Source organism: Phyllostomus discolor, chromosome 5 (assembly GCF_004126475.2).
Source record: "Phyllostomus discolor isolate MPI-MPIP mPhyDis1 chromosome 5, mPhyDis1.pri.v3, whole genome shotgun sequence".
NCBI classification, from domain to species: Eukaryota; Metazoa; Chordata; class Mammalia; order Chiroptera; family Phyllostomidae; genus Phyllostomus; species Phyllostomus discolor.
The window spans coordinates 154,180,008-154,202,533 of NC_040907.2; the positions used below are offsets into that span (position 1 = coordinate 154,180,008).

The 22,526-nt window shown below is 39.3% G+C and overlaps 1 protein-coding gene across 2 annotated transcripts in view; it reads right to left on the bottom strand.

Moving 5' to 3' along the window:
• Positions 1 to 22,526, bottom strand: part of ARMH3 (armadillo like helical domain containing 3) — a 186,528-nt gene that overhangs the window by 112,273 nt on the left and 51,729 nt on the right. For both annotated transcript variants that reach the window (XR_004903474.1, XM_028511632.1), the window contains exons 19-20: positions 22,076 to 22,136; positions 7,970 to 8,058 (exon numbers count right to left, since the gene is read on the bottom strand). Coding sequence is in view for 1 of the 2 variants with exons in the window: in XM_028511632.1 (XP_028367433.1) it covers positions 7,970 to 8,058; positions 22,076 to 22,136 (150 nt within the window). In the remaining variant the exon portion in view is untranslated. The remainder of the gene's footprint in view (positions 1 to 7,969; positions 8,059 to 22,075; positions 22,137 to 22,526) is intronic.

Genomic DNA, 22,526 nt, shown 5'->3' on the forward strand with positions numbered 1-22,526 from the left:
CTCAGCACAAACAGCCTACAACAATCAAAAACAACAAAAAGAGAAACAGCCCTGGCTGTTGTGGCTCAGTGAATTGAGTGCTGGCCTGCAAACCAGGGGTCTCGATTAGATTTCAATTTCCCATAGGGGCACATGCCTGGGTTGCAGGCCAGGTCCTGGGTGGGGAGTGCACAAGAGGCAACCACACATTAATGTTTCTCCCCCTCTTTCTCCCTCCCTTCCCCTCTCTCTAAAAATAAATAAATAAAATCTGTAAAAAAAACAAAAGCAAAAACAAAATCAGAGTAACAAGCCCTGACTGGCATGGCTCAGTTGGCTGAGCGTCATTCCACAAAGCGAAAAGTCGCCAGTTCTATTTCCAGCCGGGGTGCATACGAGAGGCAACAGACTGATGTATCTCTCACACATCCATATTTCTCTCCCTCTCCTTCTCACTTTTTTTCCCTTCTCTAAAAATAAATAAATAAAATATTTTTAAAAGTTGAAAAGAAAAACAATAACAAAACCAGCAAACTCTGAGAAAGGGGCAGGATCTGATTTCTCGAAACTTTAAGGACATTATGTTATGGGAAATAAGCCTCACAAGAAAGACAAATACTGTATGGTTCCACTTATACGGCATACTTAGAAAGCAGACTCTGGTGGTTGCCAGGGGCTGAGGGAAGGAGGGACTGGAGCGTTACTGTTTAATGGGTACAGAGTTTTAGTTTTACAAGATGAAAAGAGTTATGGGAAAAGATGATGTTGATGACTGCACGACAATATGAATATATTTAGTGCCACTTAATTGTATACTTAACAAATGGCTAAAATAGTAGATTTTATGTTCTGTGTATTTTATACCACAATAAAAAGAAAGGTCAGTACATCCATAGGCTGAACTGTCTAAGGGCTTCACACACCTCTAGATGAACTGGAAGAAAAAGAAAGCCCTTTTTTTAAATGGAAGTTAGGTTCTGTCTTACCATTTTCCTTGTTGAAGTGCATCTGCTAAAAGGGAAAACCCGGGTCTCAACTACCTCCAATTCCCCATTTACTCGGAACGCTGCAATCCTCACAGTTACTACCCACCCTCTTCTTCATCATGAAAATGAGCTTTTATGTGAAAGTTCCCACATGGAACTTAGACTCTGGGAAATGCAGGATCCCATACACCTCATTCCTGTGTAGCTGCCTCTAAATAAGCATGCTCAAAGGCCACTGCCTTCTTCTAGAACCCTATACCACCTGCTTATTTTTTCCAACATTGCCCAATTAAGAAATAGCCAAAATCTCTCTTTAAAATATCTAACAGTCAATGAGGCCATGTATCTGATATAGATCCAAAAACTTTACTTTCTGTCAAAATGAATGAAAACAGTAACAGACCTGTCCTGCTCACCCAGATCCAGAGAATGAAGATACCAATGAAACTAAATGGTAGGCTCCTTTAGAACTAGGACAGGCACAGCAACAAAAGCACAGCCACTCCTCCCTCTGTCTCTCTAAGTTGATGAGATGCTAACGGGCCTCCGGATAGGAGATGACTTCATGTGCAGAGAAAAGAACAGAGATTGCTCACTCTTAGGGGTTTTTAGGTGGGAATCTTTTTCTCCATCTAACAGGCTAAACCTGTTAGAAATTCTTATCTTTTGCTTCTGCCAAGTTTCTGAGATGCGAAAAAGATTCAAAATAGTGTAAATTCTGGATTTAGCCAAATGTGGCGAATTGAAGGAAAAAAAATAGCTTCCCGGCATTCTTTTCCAGTCCTGGGCTTTCTATACTGCTGTACAGAATTTTTCATAACAAAATTATGGAAGCAGAGAAATACGTTCTCATGACCTATATTAGAATACTTTAACTTTGAGAAAAACTGATTATCCACAGAAGATAAAAGCCCCCATCTCTGCACTTGCAAACTAGAGCAGTCTTAATTAGGTACGTCAAGCCTAGCATACGTCTTGTAACGTATTCCCCTAAATCAGAGAAAATTGGGGGGAAAGAGGAAGAACAATTTTAAAAAGCAATTTAAAAAACAAACAGCAATAGTAGCTGGCAAAATTTCTCTTTCCATCTACTCTGGTTGTTTACTGCTGTGTTGTTTCCCAACTGGACACCCTCTCCAAAACTGAAAGAAACAATAACGTAGTTATATAAGATGTCACTACTGGAGGAAGCTGGGTAAAGGACACAAAAATTCTCTGTACTATTTTTGCAACTTCCTGTGAGTCTATAATTAAATCGATATAAAGTTTAAGAAAGAAGCTAAACTAAAAAAAGCAGACATTTCAAAGTTCAAAGGATAGTTTCCCAAAATCAGGAGGATCAGGAGGGACTACCAAACAGTCAAAGCTATACCTATTCAGGAACTGCCGGATAAATCCATGGCTCAGATCATTCTTTCTCTTGAAAATTTTCAGTCCCATATGACAATACCTATACTACAACAAGCTTCCAAAGAAAGGCTCTCAATTTCTAGTCTCACGGTGTACCTGAACCATGAAGTCAGTCACAGGCTTCTGCCAATGATGGGGGAGCTAGCTGGATCCAAAAAGCTGTGGCACTCTCTGGGTTTTCCATTTTCCCAGCAGGTATCTGAAAGGTCAGGCAATGTGCAATTTCTCTCTTTCTCACAAAGCTGTGAATGTTTCGGATGCTCTTTAGCACAGTGGAGCTGAACAGATTGTTTTGGGGCTTTAGGGGCCTTTCTTCCTGCAGGGAGGCAAATGTTGCCTAGTGATCTGCGTCTGAGCAAAGGAGTCAGGAACTCTAAGTTCTAATCATGACTCTGTTTAGTGTCTGGTTCCAGGATCCTTAGCAAGTCATTTACCCTTCTGGGCCTCCACTCCTTTCCCCAACAAATGGTGATAAAAATAATGACTTATCATACAGGGATGTAGCAGAGTGAGAGGGTAAAAAGGACTGTAATCCGTAAATAAATGTCAAATATAAAACACCAGTATATATCTGCCTTTATATTGACCCACGTTTTTAGACTATGGAAAGCTACATTATTTAAATGCAGGCTGCCTCCCCAATGCCCCTTCTGCCTGAAGTGGAAGTAAAATAGGCCGACTCCATGAAGCTCTGTTCAGGGACTTCCCTCTCCAACAACTATATGCTTCTCTCTAAACATTCTACTCATTCTTTGATTAATGGCTTGGAAACCATCAGTTTCCATTTTTACTTGGTTAAATGCAATCCATGTATCTGTAGATAAGGAAGAAAGAGACAAGAGAGAGAGAGAAATTACCCACCACTCCCTTTCACATCAATAACTCAAATTAAAAGGTGATGAAGTCACCTGTCTAGGTGGCTCAGTTGGTTAGAGCAGTGTCCCAATATGCCAAGATTGTGGGTTTGATCCCTGGTCAGGGCACATATGAGAATCAACCAGTGAAATGCATCAACAAATCAATGTTTCTTTCTCTCCCTCTCCCTCTCTCTCTCTCCCCCGCCCCCCACCCTTCCTCTTTCTCCTAATATCAATAATTTTTTAAAAGGTGATGAAGTTAGCTCAACAGAAACTTGACAACAGACATCCTACTGGGTTATGTTATTATGGCTGGTGTTATTGTTTTGAGGTCCAAACACAAGTTGTGCTGCTTTAGGAGAATGTTGATTCATCACTAATGGAAATTCTACATATCTATTTATTTACTCTTTCAAATGTTCTCTGAGCCCCTATCATAAACCAAGTGGTATACTGGGGATGAAACAACAATTAAAACACAAACCCTACCCTCTGGGAACTTTTCTGAGAGGATATATATTTAAATAAAACATAGTACGGGCATGTGCAAACATAGCAAAACAATGTGACAGGCTGAAACAGAAGCTCATGTGCCATAGGAAGACACAGGAAATAAAGCATAGTGACCAAGAGAGGAGACTGCTAAGCTAAAGTTCCCAGGAAGAATGCAGTGCGATCAGTAAGTACAGGAAAAAATATTTAACAAGCCCTGGCTGGTGTGGTTCAATGTATTAAGTGCTAGCCTGTGAACCAAAGGCTCACTGGTTCGATTCCTAGTCAGGGCACATGCCTGGATTGTGGGCCAGGTTCCCCATGGGGGCATGTGAGAAGCAAACACACACTGATGTTTCTCTCCCTCTCTTTCTCCCTCCCTTCTCCTCTCTCTAAAAATAAATAAATAAAATCTTTAAAAAATATTTAACAAAATACTAAATTGTTTCACAGATGTTCTGTGAATAAAATTAATTGGGAGTCCATGGAACCTAAAATTAAGATAGGAATTCTTAACATGGAATCATGAAGGGGCTCTCAGAGGGTCCATGAACTTCCTGAAATTACATGAAATTACCTCTGAAATTATAATATGAATGTGCAAATAGACATTTTTCTGGACACAAAAATCACACCTTTCGTTATACTCTCAAAGGTAAAAAAGCTATTTTACTAGAATCTTATCCTAAAACCCATTTTTCTATCTGTATGAGAGGAGAGTTTTAAGACCTAACCTTTTGCTCTACTCAAAATAGGAGACCTGAGGAGCCTAGAGGTCAGAGAAGAGCTTCTGAACTTGCCACAATTTAGTGAAAAACAGCAATTGCTGAAAAGAGGGCACCAAGAGAGTCCTTTCCATATTCTAGCTGCAGTTAGCCTAAATATATTTCCCCACACATTCAGATACCATGGTGACAGGCGTCATATAAATAGACGGTGGCAGCAGGGAGTAGGTCAGGGCTTGCATAAAACCAACATATCAGGCAGAATTAAATCCCCAATTAACACAGCTGGATTCTCCTTGTCCATTAGAAAAAGCCTGTGAATTCCATATAAGAATTTACATAGGGCCCTGGCTGGTATGGCTCTATTGATTGGAGCGTCATCCCACAGCCAAAGAGTTGCAGGCTCAATTCCCAGTCAGGGCGCATGCCTGCATTGCAGGTTTGATCCCCGATCCAGGTGAGTGTGATCCCTGGTCCAGGGGTGAATGGGAGACAGCCAATCAATGCTTATCTCTTGCATTGATGTTTCTCTCTCTCCCTTCCTCTCTCTCTAAAGACAATGAAAAGATGACCTCAAATGAGGATTTAAAAAAAAAAAAAAGAATTTACATAGGGACCTTTGGCTACCTCCCCCATAACAAAAAGTTACTGTAGTCAACAGCATAGAAATACAAGTAAAAATCACTACCCAAAGTGCAGTGATTCTAAACACACACATCCCAAGAACAAAGGCTTCTGGACCCTAGCCGACTGCTTCCTAGACACCCAAGGACTTCTGTTTGTCCAATCTAATAACACATATGCCTTATCAGTCTCATTTATAAATAAAATTCTATTAAGGTTTGTAGTACATGTATGGGCAAGCATCTGCACATGTAAGCATATCTGCCATTATGAGTTTCACATACCTCCCTCGAATCCCTAAGTCTAGAAGGCAAAGAAAGAGTGAAAACATGGGCATACCATCATGAGGGGTGGCACCAGCCAATGAGTGGGTGGATCCACCAGAGCCACATTTATATTCACTGATTGCAATACTACACATTATTATGGGCTGATACATCACATGTAGTGTAGTATTTTGAAGCTTTCCTTAACACCTGCTCTGTATCTCACTGTATATGCAATGTACAAACACATGGAGCCAGGGTTCCAAAAGGGCTCATCCAGCCTATATAGGAAAAGGAGCTAACCTCAGCTGGCAGAGAGCTCTAGCACTAACGCCTACCCCTTAGAAGCAAGCAGTCATCCAGGCTCTCACTAATAACACTCATATATACCTCCCGTCAACCTCCCAAGGGCCTTAGAATGTCAATCAATCAGTTCTGAGATAGCACATAACTGCTGTACAGAGCTGACATCACAGAAAGTACTCAAAGACATAGAGTCAACTGGCCAACACAGAATGGTCTCCTGCCCCATAATTTCCTAGCCAGAATGGGCAAATGTTAAGAGTCAGAAAAGAAATATAAAAGACATTTTTAAATTTCTTTAAAAGATAATTGCCTCTTTAAACAAAACGATAGTGATGCATTGTGGGGTTTACAACCTATGCAAAAGTAAAATGTATGACAACAATAGCACAAAGGACAGGATACAAGGCAGAGGTAGGAAGGCAATGAGAAGCCCAAGGCCCCAGGGAGGCAGCCAGAGTGAACAGCAGAAGGTAATGTAGAAAGGCAATGGAATACAGCAACGAGGAAGAGAACAACAGATGATGAGGATGAGAGAGAAGCCAGAGAAATCCCAGAAGCCAGAGGTGGGAGAGCTAGGATGGAAAAGAAAGAAAATAGAATAAAAGAAAATAAAACCAGAAGGGAATCAAAAGCAAGCAGAAACAACTATTACCACCAACTCTTCAGTGCTGCAATGTGGAACTTCGTTCCAGCTATATACATGAACCATTTGTACTTGTAAGTCCTACAACTGTACCAGCATCCACAGATTGGCACCATTTTTGTGTTTCTCTCTAATCTTATATTTTTAGAGCCTAACAATCACATAACTAACTATATATAGGCAACCACAGCAATCCTTTATACTAAAAAGAATTGTTCCACTCTGGCTGGTGTGGTTTTTAGTTGGTTGGAGTGCCGTTCCATAACTGAAAGGCTGCTAGTTTGCATACCAGTCAAGGCACATGCCTAGGTTGCTGGTTCGATCCCCAGTCAGAGTGCATGCAGGAGGCAACCAATCGATGTTTTTCTTTCTTTCTTTCCTTCTCTCTGTCTCTGTCTCTCTGTCTCTGTCTCTCTGTCTCTCTCCACCCCCCTCCATCCTTCCCCTTTCCCCATCCCCCGAATGAGAATAAAATTTAAAAAAACTTTAAAAAATTTGTTCCTACCAAAGAAATTCTAACTTCAGCCATTTCCAACTCTTGATCTCTCTTTAGCTCTTCTGACATTTCCTCAGTCTGAAACTCTCACACAATCTCTTTTATAAAATACGAAAATGCCACTATTGTCACTTAGTGTTATTCTTCTCCTATTCCCCCTTCACCCTCTAGGCAGTAACTGCAAAGATCTTGCTAATCCATTAATTAAAGATCTCTACTTCCCATTATGGAGGACTAAATTTAGAAAGCCAAATTGGGTTGGAAGGAAACTACATGTCACAACAAGTGAGAAAAATTCCAAGGAAGGGGGCGGGGTTACTGGCCCTTTTATTTAAAAGCCTCTGACACCCCCCTCTTCTGAGAACACAGAGAAGCTCTCCCACACAAGGGGTGACCATTCATCACTATAATTATCTGGAGAAGACTTTATTGTACCATCAGGCCATGAAAGCCACAGGACCTATCAGCAAGTGAATGCCTCGGGGAACATGTCTCTCCTCTGCTTTCCTGTAAGCTCCAATTAAACTGCACCAAAGAAAGGGGTGGCAAGCCAGCATTAATTGTACCCTTAGAGAAGAGCCACTTCCCGCCTGCAGGGACAGCAGTGACTTTACTGGGCTACCAAAGGATACAAAGACAAAAGTAAACACTGTAATTTGCTGTTTTTGTCTCTGGCACAGGGGGAGTGGTACAATTGACAGTGTCTGTAAACAGTAATAATGCCAGATGTAACACAAAGAACAGGATTCCCCCATCTCTCCGCCCCCTCTCCACCCCCTCTCCCTATGACATTCCTCCTGAGATTACTCATCTTGAAGAAACACACAGAAGCCTCCCGACAGTCCATATGCTGCTACCAAATGGAATCGAGGAAGAATCCAAGTTTGTACTGACTCCTCTCTCTTACTCATAAGATACATTGGAACTCAAGAAATATTCAATTGTTTCTAACAGCTGACAAAAAATAGAGGGAGGAGAGGGAATATGAGAGAAAGTATGGAAGAGATATGTGACATGCCCAGGTCTGGAGTAGACAAGGCTAAAATGACAAAAAATATATATATACATGAAAACAGAAGCATCCTAAACAAACTAAAAAGTTTTTTAAAAAGCTCATGTTATACCCAGGCCTAAGCACTCATAAAAGATACAGGAAAAGAAGATGAATTAAAAGGAGAAAATTACCTGACCAGAGTTCCCGCCAGGTGTAATGCAGGCGCACTCTACACTTCTTCTGGTAGCAGAGTAGCTTATGTACTACCTGAATGCAGCGTCTGTAACAGAGAGAAGTAAAAACTGGGGTAAGCCTGAAAATATGGTGCAACTCACCAAAGATACCCTTTCTTTAGCGAGGTAGCTTTGCTAAGGCCACTAACGATACTGACTATGAATCCATGCACACGCAAAAGAAAAGAACTCTACCAGCAGCCTTCCAGTAGCTAAATATCTCCCCCAACACACACATATATACACACACTGCTTGTGCTGATTCCCCTTATCAGGAGGAAAAGGGGGCTATAACCATATATAGATCAATAGTCAATTAGGCACTACAGACACCATTCCCTTGAGTATCTTTCCTTGGAAGAAGAATGGGCCAGAATTAGATCACTCCATTCACAGTTACACAGAGCAAAATCACATTAACAATCCTAAGTCGTAGATCTATTTAAATTTGTTTTTAATTTCAATTAAAATTTAAATAAATTTATTTTTAATTAATTTGTCATTAACTTTTTCATTTACATTAAAAGTTAAAATAAAAATTCAGTTCTTCAGTTGCACCAACCACGCGTCAAATAGCCACATGTGGCGAGGGGCTACCATACTGGACAGCACAGATACAGAACTTTTCTATCGCCACAAAAAATTCTATTGGACAGTGCCGTTCTACATCACAGGAACATTCAACTGTATTCACATCCCGACAACATATGTTTTTGACAGTATTTCTGAATAAGCAGTCAGTAGTGTGAGATGGAAGACATGCTTAAACACTATAAACCTAACAAAAAAATGTTTTTTCTTGTCTGAGTGGGGGAGGGTTTTGAAAGCTTAAAAAGTCATAGATGAAAGCACAAAATACTAATGAAATTTACTTCCTAAAACTGAAAATCTCATTTGATGAAAAAAATTGTGATGACTAAAATTAAAAGCCAAACAATTTGGGAAATTCCACTTGCAGCAAATAACATGAAAGGATTACTGTTTTATATATGTATTTATTTATGCAAATTGATCAAGAAAACATAATAATACCCCTAATAAGAAAGACGGACAAAGAAAATCGGCAATGAATTCACCCACCCCCACAAGAGGCAAAATATGATGTCAACATTTTTCTGCAATGTTCAAATTCACTTAAAACAAGATTCTATTTTTGTATATCAAATTAATATAGACTTTAATGCTGACAAAGGTACAGCAAAACAGCCACTCATACATTCTTAGAGAAAGTATAATTGGTATAGAGCCTTTTTAGGAGGCAATTTGGCAATCTCTATTGATAGTCTTAATAATACATCCTTTGACCCACTTATACCACTCTAGAGAATTTAACTGTAAGCCAGAGTGCAAAAGAAAAAAAAACCTTTATACAAAAATATGTTCATGACCATCATCTTATTGGAAGCAACTTTGGAAAGAATGTCCAGTGCTGAGAGAACAGAAAGTAGACCACTGCATGTGTTATACACTAAATCACAACCTTCCAAAACTCGCATGTTGTGAGCCCTAACTCCCAATGTGACTGTATTTGGATATAAGGCCTTAAAGAAGGTAATTAAAGTTAATAAACAAAGGGGTGCATATATTCTTTCGACTTAGTGTTTCAGGATTCTTAGGATTTATTCCCAGAAGTGGGATAACTGGGTCAAAAGGCAGTTAATTTTTAATTTTTTGAGGAAACTTCATACTGTTTTCCACAGCAGCTGTACCAGACTACATTCCCACCAACAGTGCACAAGGGTTCCCTTTTCTCCACATGCCTGACAGGACTTGTTTGTTGATTTATTGATGATAGTTATTCTGGCAGTATGATGTGATACCTTCATTGTGGTTTTAATTTGCATCTCTGATGATTAATGACATTGAGCATTTTCTCATATGCCTACTGACCACCTGTATGTCTTCTTTGGAGAAGTGTCTATTCAGGTCCTTTGTTCATTTTTTTTTTTTACTGATTTGAGAGACAGAGAGAGAACCATTGACTGGTTGTTCCACTTACTCATGCATTCATTTGCTGACTCATGTATGTGCCCGGACCGGAGAGTATGCTGCTCTAACCAGCTGAGCTACCTGGGCAGGGCCTTCGTACATTTATTCATTGGATTGTTTGTCTTCCCAGTGTTGAGTATATAGGTTATTTGTATATTTTGGAAATTATCCCCTTATCAGATATAACATTGGCAAATATGTTCTCACATACAGTGGGTTCCCTTTTCATTTTGTTGGTGGTTTCTTTTGCTGTGCAAAAGCTTTTTAGTTTCATGTAGTCCCATTGGTTTGTTTTTTCCCTTGCTTCCCTTGCCCTAAGAGATAGATCAGCATAAATTTTGCTATGAGAGATGTCTGAGACTTTACTGCCTGTGTTTTCTTCTATGATTTTTATGGTTTCGTATCTACATTTAAGTCTTCAATCCATTTTGAGTTCTTTCTTGTGTATAGTTTAAGTTCGTGGTCTGGTTTCATTTTTTGCATGTATCTGTACAATTTTCCCAATACCATTTTGGACAGGATAGATACAGAACTCTTCTATTGTCATAAAAAATTCTATTGGACAGTGCTGTCCTAGATCACAGGAACATTCAACAGGATTCACATCCCAGTGACGTAAGTGGTGATAAGGGGTTTGGGGGGAGAGGTAGAAGAGGGTATGGGAGGATAAATGGTAATAGAATAAGTGCAATGAAAACAATTTTTTAAAGATTTTTATTTATTTATTTTTAGAGAGGGAAGGGAGGGAGAGAGAGAGAGAGAGAAAGAGAGAGAGAAACATCAGTGTGTGGTTGCTGGGGGTTATGGCCTGCAACCCAGGCATGTACCCTGGCTGGGAATCGAACCTGGGACACTTTGGTTCTCAGCCCACACTCAATCCACTGAGCTACGCCAGAAAAATAAATTTTTAAAAAAGAATTATCTCCTCCAAATTTGTATTTATTCAAGAAACTGTCTTTACTCCATTGTATGCTCTTGCCCTCTTTGTCAAATATTCATTGACCATAAAGGCATGGGTTTATTTCTGGCCTTTCTACTCTGTTCCATTGATTTACATGCCTGTTCTTATGCCACTACCAGGCTATTTTGATTACAGTGACCTTGTAAGTACAGTTTGATATCAGGTATGTGATACTGTCAACTTTGTGCTTCCTTCTCAAGATTGCTGAGACTATTAAGGGTTGTCTTTGGTTCCATATAAATTTTTGGAATATTTGTTCTACACCTGTGAAATATGCCATTGGTATTTTAATAGGGCTTGTGTTAAATCTATAGATTGCTTTGGGTAGTATGAACATTGTTAATGATCTTAATTCCAATCCATGAACACGGTATACATTTCCACTTATTTCTATCTTCCTCAATTTCTTTCTTCAATGTCGTATAGTTTTCTGAATACAGATCTTTCACCTTCTTGGTTAAATTTATTCCTACATACCTTTTGTTGTTGTTGTTGTTGTTGTTGTTGTTGTTGTTGCTGCTGCAATAGTAAATGGGACCGTTTTCTTAATTTCTCTTTCTGATAGTTCATTGTTGGTATACAAAAATGCCACTGATTTCTGAATATTGTACCTTGCTACTTTACTGAATTTATTTATTAGACCTTGTAGTTTCTTGGTGGAAGACCACATGTTAGGACAAGGTACGTCCTAATACATTCAAGAAGACTGAAATCATACTAAGCATCTTCTCAAATCACAATGGTATAAAACTAAAAATCAACTAAAATAAAAAAACTGAAAAACTACCCTGGCCAGTGTGGCTCAGTTGGTTGGGCGTCATCCTGAGAACTGAGAGGTCAGTGGTTCAATGCCCAGTCGGGAAAGTATATGGAAGACAACAATAGATGTTTCTCTCATGCATCGATGTTTTTCTCCCTTTCTCCCTCCCTTCCCCTCTCTCTAAAAATCAAAAATAAAATAAAAATTTTAAAAAACTGAAAAACATTCAAACACATGGATGCTAAACATGGATGTTATTAAACACTGAATGAGATCAAGGGAGAAATAAAAAATTACCTGGAAACAAATGAAAATGAACATACAACAACCCAAAATCTATGGAACACAGTGAAAGCAGTCCTGAGAGACAAGTTCATAGCATTACAGTCATACCTCAAGAAGCAAGAAAAATCTCAAGTAAACAATCTAACCCTATACCTAAAAGAACTAGAAAAACAAAAACAAGCAAAGCCCAGAGTAAGTAGAAGGAAGGAAGTAATAAAGATCAGGACTGGGGGGTAGAGGAATCTAGCAAAGAAGACAAAGAAAAAAGAGAGAAAGAACTCATGGGCATGTACAACAGTGTAGTGATTGTGGGGCTGGGGAGAAGTAGAAGAGGGTATGGGGGTAAATGGTAATGGAAAAAATACAATAAAAATAAATTTTTAAAAAATAATTATCTCCAGCCCTGGCTGGCGTAGCTCAGTGGATTGAGCGCAGGCTGCAAACCAAAGCATCGCAGATTCAATTCCCAGCCAGGGCACATGTCTGGGTTGTAGGCCACAGACCCCAACAACCGCACATTGATGTTTCTCTCTCTCTCTCTTTCTCCCTCCCTTCCCTCTCTAAAAATAAATAAATAAATATTTAAAAAAATAATAATAATTATCTCCCTAAAATTTGTATTTAAAAAATAAATATCAGAGCAGAAATAAATGACACAGACAAAAAAAATCAACGAAACCAAAGGATGGTTCTTTACAAAGATAAACAAGATTGACTAATCTTTAACCAGACTCATCAAGAAAAAAAGAGAGAGGATACAAATAAATAAAATTAGAAATAAAAGAGAAATAACAACTGACTCCACAGAAATACCAGAGATTGCAAGAAAATACCATATGCCAACAAACTGAACAAACTGGGCAAAATGGATACATTTCTAGAAATATACAAACTTCCAAAACTGAATCAGGGAGAATCAAAAAACCTGAATAGATCAATTACAACTAATAAAATTGAAGCAGTAATCAAAAAACTCCCAGCAAACAAAAGTCCTGAACCAGATGGCTTCACAGGTGAATTTTACCACACATTCAAAGAAAAATTAACTCGTATCCTTCTCAAACTCCTCCAAATATTTCAAGAGGAAGGAAGACTCCTAAGTTCATTTTACATGACCAGCATTATTCTAATTCCAAACCAAATAAAGACACTACAAAGAAAGAAACTTATAGGTCAATATCCCTGATGAACATAGATGCCAAAATCCTCAACAAAATTATTAGCTAACCAGACCCAGCAATACATTAAAAAGATTATATACCATGATCAAGTGGGATTTATTCCAGGAATGCAAGGTTGATACAATATTCACAAATTAATAAATGTGATACATCACATAAAAAAATGAAAGATAAAAATCACATGATCATATCAATAGATGCAGAAAAAGTATTTGATAAAATCCAGCACCCATTAATGGTAAAAAGAACTCTCAGCAAAGTGGAAATAGAAGGATCATACCTCAATATGGTGATGGCATATATGACAAACCCACAGCAAACATGATAATCAATGAGTAAAAACTGAAAGTATTTCCCTTAAGATCAGGAACAAGACAGGATGTCTGCTTCCACTACTCTTATTCAACATAGAACTAGAAGTACTAGCCATGGCAATCAGACAAGAAGAAATAAAAGGCATCCAAACTGGAAAGGAGGAAGTATAGCTGTCATTATTCACAGGAGACATGATATTATACATAGAAAACCCTAAAGACTCCACTGAATAAAGTTAATTTGGATGTCAACAGTATTTGTCTTTTTTGGGTTGTAGAATTATAGATTAATTCTGTTCTTTCTCTTTTTCTATTTCTTCGAAAATTTCTACAACTATATTTTACCTTTACAGCTAAAAAACCCCCACCATCTAAAGCAGGTTCATTTATAAAAATTTTAGCATCCTCTAGAAAAGGGCACTAAGGAACTTTTTAGAGAATAGAAATGTGTTTCTATCTTATCTGGGATCATTTGTTACAAGGATATATGCATGTGTCAAAAGTTTTCAACCTTTTTTCCACTGCAGTTGTTTATAATTCCTTGGCATTGGGGGTCTAGAAATACAATGGGCAAATCATGAGAGAATAATATGGAGAGAACCAGTATGTTAACCTGTAAACCAAGAATATAAGTTCTCAAGATTTAACTGGTTTTAAGAAATGATAGTGTAAATGTCCCTCCACTTCTGTCAAATGTGGAGGAAGTCCACATAAAAACAAAAACTTTGGCTATGGTGAGGAAATAGAGAAACTGGAGCCCTCATACATTGCTGGTAGAAATGTAAAATGGTACAACCACTTTGGAAAACAGATCAGAAGTTCCTCAAAATGTTAAACATAAAGTACTATATAACCCACCATTTTCACTACTAGGTATATACATAAGAAAAATGAAACATATATCCATAGTAAAACTTGTACATGAATGTCCATGGAAGCATTATTCATAATAGTCAAAGGTATAAATAACCCAATATCCAGTAACCGAAGAACAAATAAATAAAGTATGTTATAAAATGGGGTATTAATTAGCCATAAAAAAGAATAAAGTACTAATATATGTTACAACATGAATGAAGCTTGAAAACATTATGCTAAGTAAAAGTCCAAAAAGGTCATATATTATATAATCTTATATAAAATGTCCAAAATAGGAAAATATATACAGAGAGTAGTGGGTGGAGGATGGGGGGGGCAGGTGGAAACAGAGACCCAAAACTTGGACTATATATACCCTGCTGTAGCTCCAGGCACATCACACAAATCAAAAATTAAGAAGTGTCAGACCTATCTCTTCATTTATTTATTCAACAAATATTGACTGCATATCAACTAAATATATGGCACTTCACTCTTCCTAGAATTAGGTTGTCGAGTTCCTGTAAAGTGGACCCAGATAATCTGCCAATTTCAGGCAAATGAAAGAGACTCTTCCTCTTGAAACTGTTCTGACGCAAAAGAGACAGGCAAAACAAATATAAGAGGCAAAATAAGCAAGGCAAAAGAGCTAAGCAAAAAAGTGGCTCCTTTCTACCTAATATGTCCCATGGCAATTCAACTGAATGACAGCGTCAAGTAAAGAATACTTCTAGTGGCAGGACTGAAACTTTCGCAGGTCTATGGCTTTAATCTGACACAAAGAGTACCCTGAGATCATACTAACTTCAGCAGATACCATATCAATCTGTAAAGTATCAATCCGACAGTTCACAGAATCAAGCAAAAATAGTGGTAGCTAATTTCTTGGGCCTCCTAGCAGAAATGAAAAGAAGGCAAGCCCTGGCCCAGTAGCTCAGTGGGTTAGAGCATCGTCCTGAAACACCAAGGTTGTGAACTGGATCCCCAGTCAGGGCACATACAAGAAACAACCAAGGAATACATAAATAAGCAAAACAACAAATCAATGTTTCTCTCTCCCTCAACAGTTAAAAGGAGGAGGAGGAAGAAGAAGAGAAGCAGGAAGAAGAGGAAAGGAGGCAAAACAGAAAATAAACAACAATTTAAAAACCACTACAAACCTCTCTGTGGTGTGAGAGCCAAAAACACTAGCTAGAGAAACCAAACTGCCTGATATCATATCAAAGACACAAATGAAGTAAACAAAATTTATAAGTTAAAATCCTGAAAGTTTTCAAAAATATCCCCAATAATAGGCCCACTCTGCTACCCCTGCCTAGTCTCCTTGTCTCTTATTTGCATCTCTCTCTGTTCTTCCCACATCCTATAGCTCTAGGTCAGAGCCTTTAAGATAGAATTTTATGAAAGAACTATGTAACAGACCTTTGTGGAAAGACTTCAGTATCTTCAAGAGTGATATTAAAAATACTTTGCAAACCATACAGAAATATAAATGAATACATAAATCAATATATACATCAAAAATTTTAATTCCTTCATTCTCTAAATAAACTAAACTGTATCAAAACTGCTTACCACTACACTAAGACAGGGAGTCAAAGCAGCTCTACCTGATACACAGAAACAAACACAGGAAGGCTGCCAAATTGAGCAGACAAAGAAATATGGCCCAAATGAAAGAACAGAACAAAAGCACAGAAAAAGAACTAAATGAAATGGAGAAAAGCAACATATCAGATGCAGAGTGCAAAACACTGGTTATCAAATGTTCAGAGCCCTGGCTGGCATAGCTCAGTGGATTGAGTGCGGGCTGCGAACCAAAGTGTCGCAGGTTCATTCCCAGTCAGGGTACATGCCTGGGTTGCAGGCCATGACCCCCAGCAACCGCACATTGATGTTTCTCTCTCTTTCTCTTTCTCCCTCCCTTCCCTCTCTAAAAATAAATAAAATATTTAAAAAAAAAAAGAATGTTCAAAGGACTCATTAAGTACTACAACAACATAAAAAAGGTCCAGGCTGTCCTGGCTGGTGTGGCTCAGTGGATTGAGTGCCAGTCTGCGAACCAAAGGGTCACCAGTTCGAATCCCAGTCAGAGCACATGCCTCGGTTTGGGGTCAGGTCCCCAGTAGGGGACATGTGAGAGGCAACCACACATTGTTGTTTCTCTTGCTCTCTTAAAGAAAAAAAAAAAGACCCAAGCAAAAATGAAGGTTGCATTAAGTGAAATAAAGAAAAATCCACAGAGAACCAACAGTGCAGGGGATGAAGCCAAGATTCAAATCAACAATTTGGAACATAAGGATGAAATAAGGACTCAACCAGAACAGCAAAAAGAAAAAAATAATTTTTTAAAAATGAGGATATTATAAGGAGCCTCTGGGACATCTTGAAACGTGCCAACATCCGAATCATAGGGATGCCAGAAGGAGAAGAGGAAGAGCAAGAAGTTGAAAACTTATTTGAAAAAAAAAAGAAAGAAAACTTCCATAATTTCATGAAGGAAATAGGCAAACAAGTCCAGGAAGCACAGAGAGTCCCAAACAAGTTGGACCCAGAGAGAACCACAGCAAGACACATCATTATTAAAATACCAAGGGTTAAAGATAAAGAGATACTCTGCCCTGGCTGGTGTAGCTCAGTGGACTGAGCGTTGGCCTGCAAACTGAAAGATTGCTGGTTTGATTCCCAGTCTAGGGCATATGCCTGGGTTGTGGGCTGGGTCCCTGGTTGGGGGTGTACAAGAGGCAACCACACATTGGTGTTTCTCTCCCTGTCCCTCCATCTAAAAATAAATAAATAAAATCTTAAAAAAAAAAAAAGATAAAGAGAGAATCTTAAGAGCAGCAAGAGAAAAGCAGAGTTACCTACAAAGGAGTACCCATGAGACTGTCTGCTGATTTCTCAAAAGATACTTTACAGGCTAGAAGGGACGGGCAAGAGGTATTGAAAGTGATGAAAAGCAAGAACCTACAACCTAGATTACTCCATCCAGAAAAGCTATCATTTAGAATGTAAGGGCAGATAAAGTGCTTCCCAGACAAGGTAAAACTAAAGGAGTTCATCATCACCGTGCCATTATTAGTGAAATGTTAAAAGGAACTATACAAGAAAAAGATCAAAACTATGAACACTAAATGGCAACAAATGCATAACTATCAACAACTGAATCTAAAAAAGAAACTGAGAAAACAAGCAGAACAGGAACAGAACCATAGATATGGAGATCATCTGGAGGGTTATCAGCTGGGAAGGGGAAAGGGGAAAATGGGGGAAAAGGGGCAGGGATTTCCTAAGAACAGTATAGGAAATGGAGAAGCCAAAGAACTTATATGCATGACCCAAGGACATAAGTAAAGGAAGGGGCTTGCTGGAGGGAATGGGGATACCAGGCGAAGGGGAGAAAAGGGAGAAAACTTGGGACAACAGTAATAGTGTAATCAATAAAATATATATATTTTTAAAAACTACTTACCAGCCCTAGCTGGTGTAGCTCAGTGTATTGAGCACAGACTGCGAACCAAAGGGTCGCCAGTTTGATTCCCAGTCAGGGCGTGTGCCTGGGTTGCAGGCCAGGTCCCCAATGGGGGCCACATGAGAGTCAACCACACACCAATGTTTCCCTCTTTCTCCCTCCCTTCCCCTGTCTCTAAAAATAAATAAATAAAACCTTTAAAAGAAACTACTTACCAAAAGATATAAATTGTAACATAAATCATCCTAATAGTTTCAAAATCATTTGTTCATTTTTAGAAATTGTGGTATGATCTTCTGCTTGACGTGGCTGTCACTAACTACAGGATGCCCTTATCTGAGCCATGATTTAACTTAGGACTATACGAACTCACCTGCCAATTTCCCCATTAAATTGATAGTCAACCACCCATGCACAGTACATTCCTGGAGACCAGCACTTCTCACATGGCCTGGATCTAGACAGACTGCCTGCACGTTGGCTCTTTTGACAATGCCATCCCAACACTGAGCCACCGTGCAGCAGCAGTGAGATACTACCTATGTCCCCCTCCCCTGCTGCCACCACCCTCCGGTCTAAGGCTATCCATATCCACTCCTGCACTGTTCCTAGGCTCTGTTCCTACCTCTGCAGCCACCCAAAGTAACGTCACTAGCTTTGTGGTCTCAACTTACTCGATTTATGAAGCAGAATGAAATTTTAACACTGCTACAATCTTAAAATTATATACCAGCTGAATAACTCCAAATTTCTTTTATGCATGTTATGGTTTCCTATTTCAACACAAGACACTTCCACTTTAACCTGAAATTTTCTTGCAAGATCCACTGAAGTCTCTACTTTCTTCTGGTGCCTACCCACAGATTTGGGGCTCTCTGACTTAGAAAAAGTCCAAGTTTTCCATGTAAGAGTAACTTAAAGAAGTGTTTACTTCTCAGAGACTATTTTCCTACAATCCCAAATCCTATGCAATATGGCGGTGGCAGCAAGAATCAAAGAGCACAGCCAGGGGTAGCAACTAGTTGAGTTTTCCCAACTCTCTCTTTTCTCCTTCCTTCCTTCTTTCCTTCCTCCTTCCCTCCCTCCGTCCTCTCCTTCCTTCCTTCCTTCTTTCCTTCCTTCCTTCCATCCATCCTTCCTTCCTTCCTGGCTTGCTTACTTTCTTGTTTTCATGTAAGCACCTTCCCCCATTATTACTTTACATACTGCATTTATACACAGATGTGAAATTATTTCATTTCTGACCCAGATTCTGGCTTTGAGTATCAAGTCTTTCTATGCTCCATATTTCTTCATATTTCACCATGAGGATTATAAACTTACCTGAAATGGTAGAAATTCATTTTGCTTTCAACTTCTCATCTGTTGTGTGCTGCTGAAAAGCAGCACATAATGAGAAGTAGAGCAACAACCTGGCCTGATGCCCAGCTGGGAGCAGATAAGTTCAGCTGAAAAAGACTTGATGCTCCAAATTCCAAACAGTGGAAAGAGGATTGGGGGAGGGGGGAGGAAGATCTAGAAATATGCCCATGGATAGTAATGAAGAAAGTGAATTCAGCCTGAGGGTGGGACCTTCTGCCTAGCCTCAGTCGGCTTGATGCCTCATTATCTTCTCCATCTTCCCTAACCTCAGGACATTAAATTAGGGAGCAGATGGAAAAAGCAACTAAGAAAGCAAGGCAATACAGAGCACATTAGGAACTAGGTGGAGAAGGGAGTTTAGGTATTTTGTGTAGACCAGGTTCACTGGCTGGGACATTAGGTTAAGGTGGACAGATACATACAGGTAACTCTATGTACTAAACATACAATCTTATCATGTCATCCCCATCATCCACTTAATCTCATGAAATGGTTTTACTTACAATTCTCCTATCCTTCCTCCATGCACCCTACACTCTAATCATCCTGATTTCTTTCTGTTCTCCAAACATGCAAGCTTCTAAGCCCTTGAACATGTTAGTGTGTCCCTCTCCCCTCCCCCACATGGAAAACTCCTACTATTTCTTTATGACTCAGGTCAAATGCAACAACCTTCTGATATCTTCTCTGATGCCCTGGGTCAACATTAGTCACTGTCACTTATCGCAGTGGTGGTTAAGAGGATAGCCTCTGGGGTTAGACAAACTTAGGTCTGAATCTTGGTGATGCAATTTACTATGTGTGCAACTGCGGTAGCCAGCCTGCAGGATAGCCTCCACTGGTCCCCACCTCCTGACATTCACATCTTGTTTAGTCTCTTCCCACATTGTATCAGGGTTGGTCTGTGTGCCCAACAGAAATGGTAGGTCATTTGAGATTAGTTTATAAAGGACTCTATGGCTTCCGTTCTAGGCTCTCACTCTCTTTCTCTTTCTCTTTCTCTCTTACATTACTTGCTTTGGGGGAAGCCAACTGCTATGCCAAGCAACCCTATGGAGAGGCCCACGTAGCAAGGAACTAAGTGTACCAACAACCATGTAATTGAGCTCAGAAGCACACTCTCCAGCCCTAGCAGGTGCCTGCAGCCCCAGCTAACACTCTGATTGCAGCCTCATGAGAAACCCTATTCCAAAACTACCCAGCTAAGCTGCTTCTAGATTCCTGAACCACAGAAACTGAAAAAATACATGTTTGTTTTAAATCAGTAGGTTTTGAAGTAGTTTGATACAGCAATAGATAACTAAATACACCTGAGAAGGGATGGCAACAGCCTAGGATTTTTGGTAAGAATATTTGGGTTCAAATCTAGGCAATTACTAACAGAATAAACCTGAGCAAGGGGTTTCCGGAGCCTGAGTTTCCTTACTTGGAAAATGAGAAAACTGAGACTGTAATAATGTACTACGAAGTAAATAGCATATCCTAAAACTAGAACATAGTAAGATAATCGAGCTAGAAATAAAATTTCTAGCAAAACAAATCTCATCCCTAAGGTACTGAGGTTCAGAGAGCCCATCTAAAATAAGCAGAAAACTCTTAAGTATTATAAAAGCAGCTTTTCATTGTCTTTGAATTAAAATAAAGGATCAGGCTAATTCTAAATACCCAAAAGATATTTTAAAATGTAAACTACAGCCTACTTACCTAAATTAAAATTTGTATCATTATTGAAGACCTAGGACACAAAGACTATATTGCTTGCAAGCAGTCTAAAATGCTGGCAGTCTACTCTATTCCAAGCAAAATTCTTTTTTTTTAAGATTTTATTTATTTATTTTTAGAGAAAGAGAGGGAGAAAGAAAGGGAATGAAACATCAATGTGTTGCCTCTCACACACCCCCAACTGGGGACCTGGCCTGCAACTCAGGCATGTGTGCTGGGAACTGAACCAACAACCCTTTGATTCACAGGCTGGCATTCAATCCACTGAGCCACACCAGCCAGGGCTGAGGAAAATTCTTTATATTCCCTAGGTCCTTTATGCATTAGAATGAAGTGCATTCTATGCACTAGAATGCATTAGAATGCATTATACACTGAGCCTCCTTCCTAACCACCAACTTGTTCTCTTGCTCAAAAAGATGGCGGTACCAATTCTGTTGTCAGACTCAATTCAGATGCTTTTTAAGGAATAAAGATAATATGCAATACATATTTGGGACCACACTAACATGGCATAGCTGTTCTTGAACATTAAAGATAAGAAAAAAGCAGAAACAGCAAAGGAGAGAGAAAAGCCTTAAGGCTTAAACTTCACTAAAATATGATTTTCAATTGCCTCTAGTTGTACTGTTTGTCAAGAATTGTGAGAGATAGTCAGATCTCATCAGGAGGAAGGACTCTCCCAGCCGGGCCTCTGTATACATAATCTGCCTAGTTAGCAGAGGCTAGACAGCTAGGACAATGTAAATCAAGGATGGACCAGAAACTCCATCTCTCTGGCCTTTCACTACCTTTTAACTACTGCTGACGACTTTGATGCCAAAGCCCCGGGATGCCTAAGACGTCTGCTGGTATTCCCTGTCTTTGGATTAAAACAGCCACCCATGATCCAGTGATTTTCAATGTGTCCGCACTGCTCCTCGAGCAATGTGCCTACAAGTGATAATGAAGATCTACGTGCAGATTCCAAATTGTAGTTTGTATTGTACTCTTCCCCCTTCTGGAAAGATGTCTAGTAGATCCAGGCTATCAAATGCTCCCTGACACTTCTCCACACACAAATTTGTTTTTCCTGAAGTAAAGTATACATAAAAACTTTGCTATAAATTTCCTATCACTCAACTCTAATGTGCACACATTAAATGGACCGCGGTACTTACACATAGAGATCCATAGGAAATTCCTTCATCATGTGTGTTACAATAAACTCCACCATCAGGTCTGAATGGGGAAAGGAGAAGAAGTCAATCAGTCAGAAGGAAATTCACTACCTGCCTGTACACTGGAAAAAACTCTCTGAGTACACCTTGCACTCCTGCTGAGTGTCATTTACTAAGCATATCTTCATCCACGTGCTTAAATTTACTTTACTTAAGGCACTTTTGTGACACTTTTCACCACCTGTCATTTGTAAAGTAGCAAGAACATTAGCTCACTCTCCTAGTTCCAGAAGGATACCTTGACCTGCCAATAAATTCAGATACAGGGGATTTCGCTGTACGGATATTTCATACCATGGTACTGATACAAAATGCCAGAGGGGAACCACATTCTGAGAACAGAGCGATGAAGCGGGCAGAGAAGACATGATGGATCACATCCACGTAACCA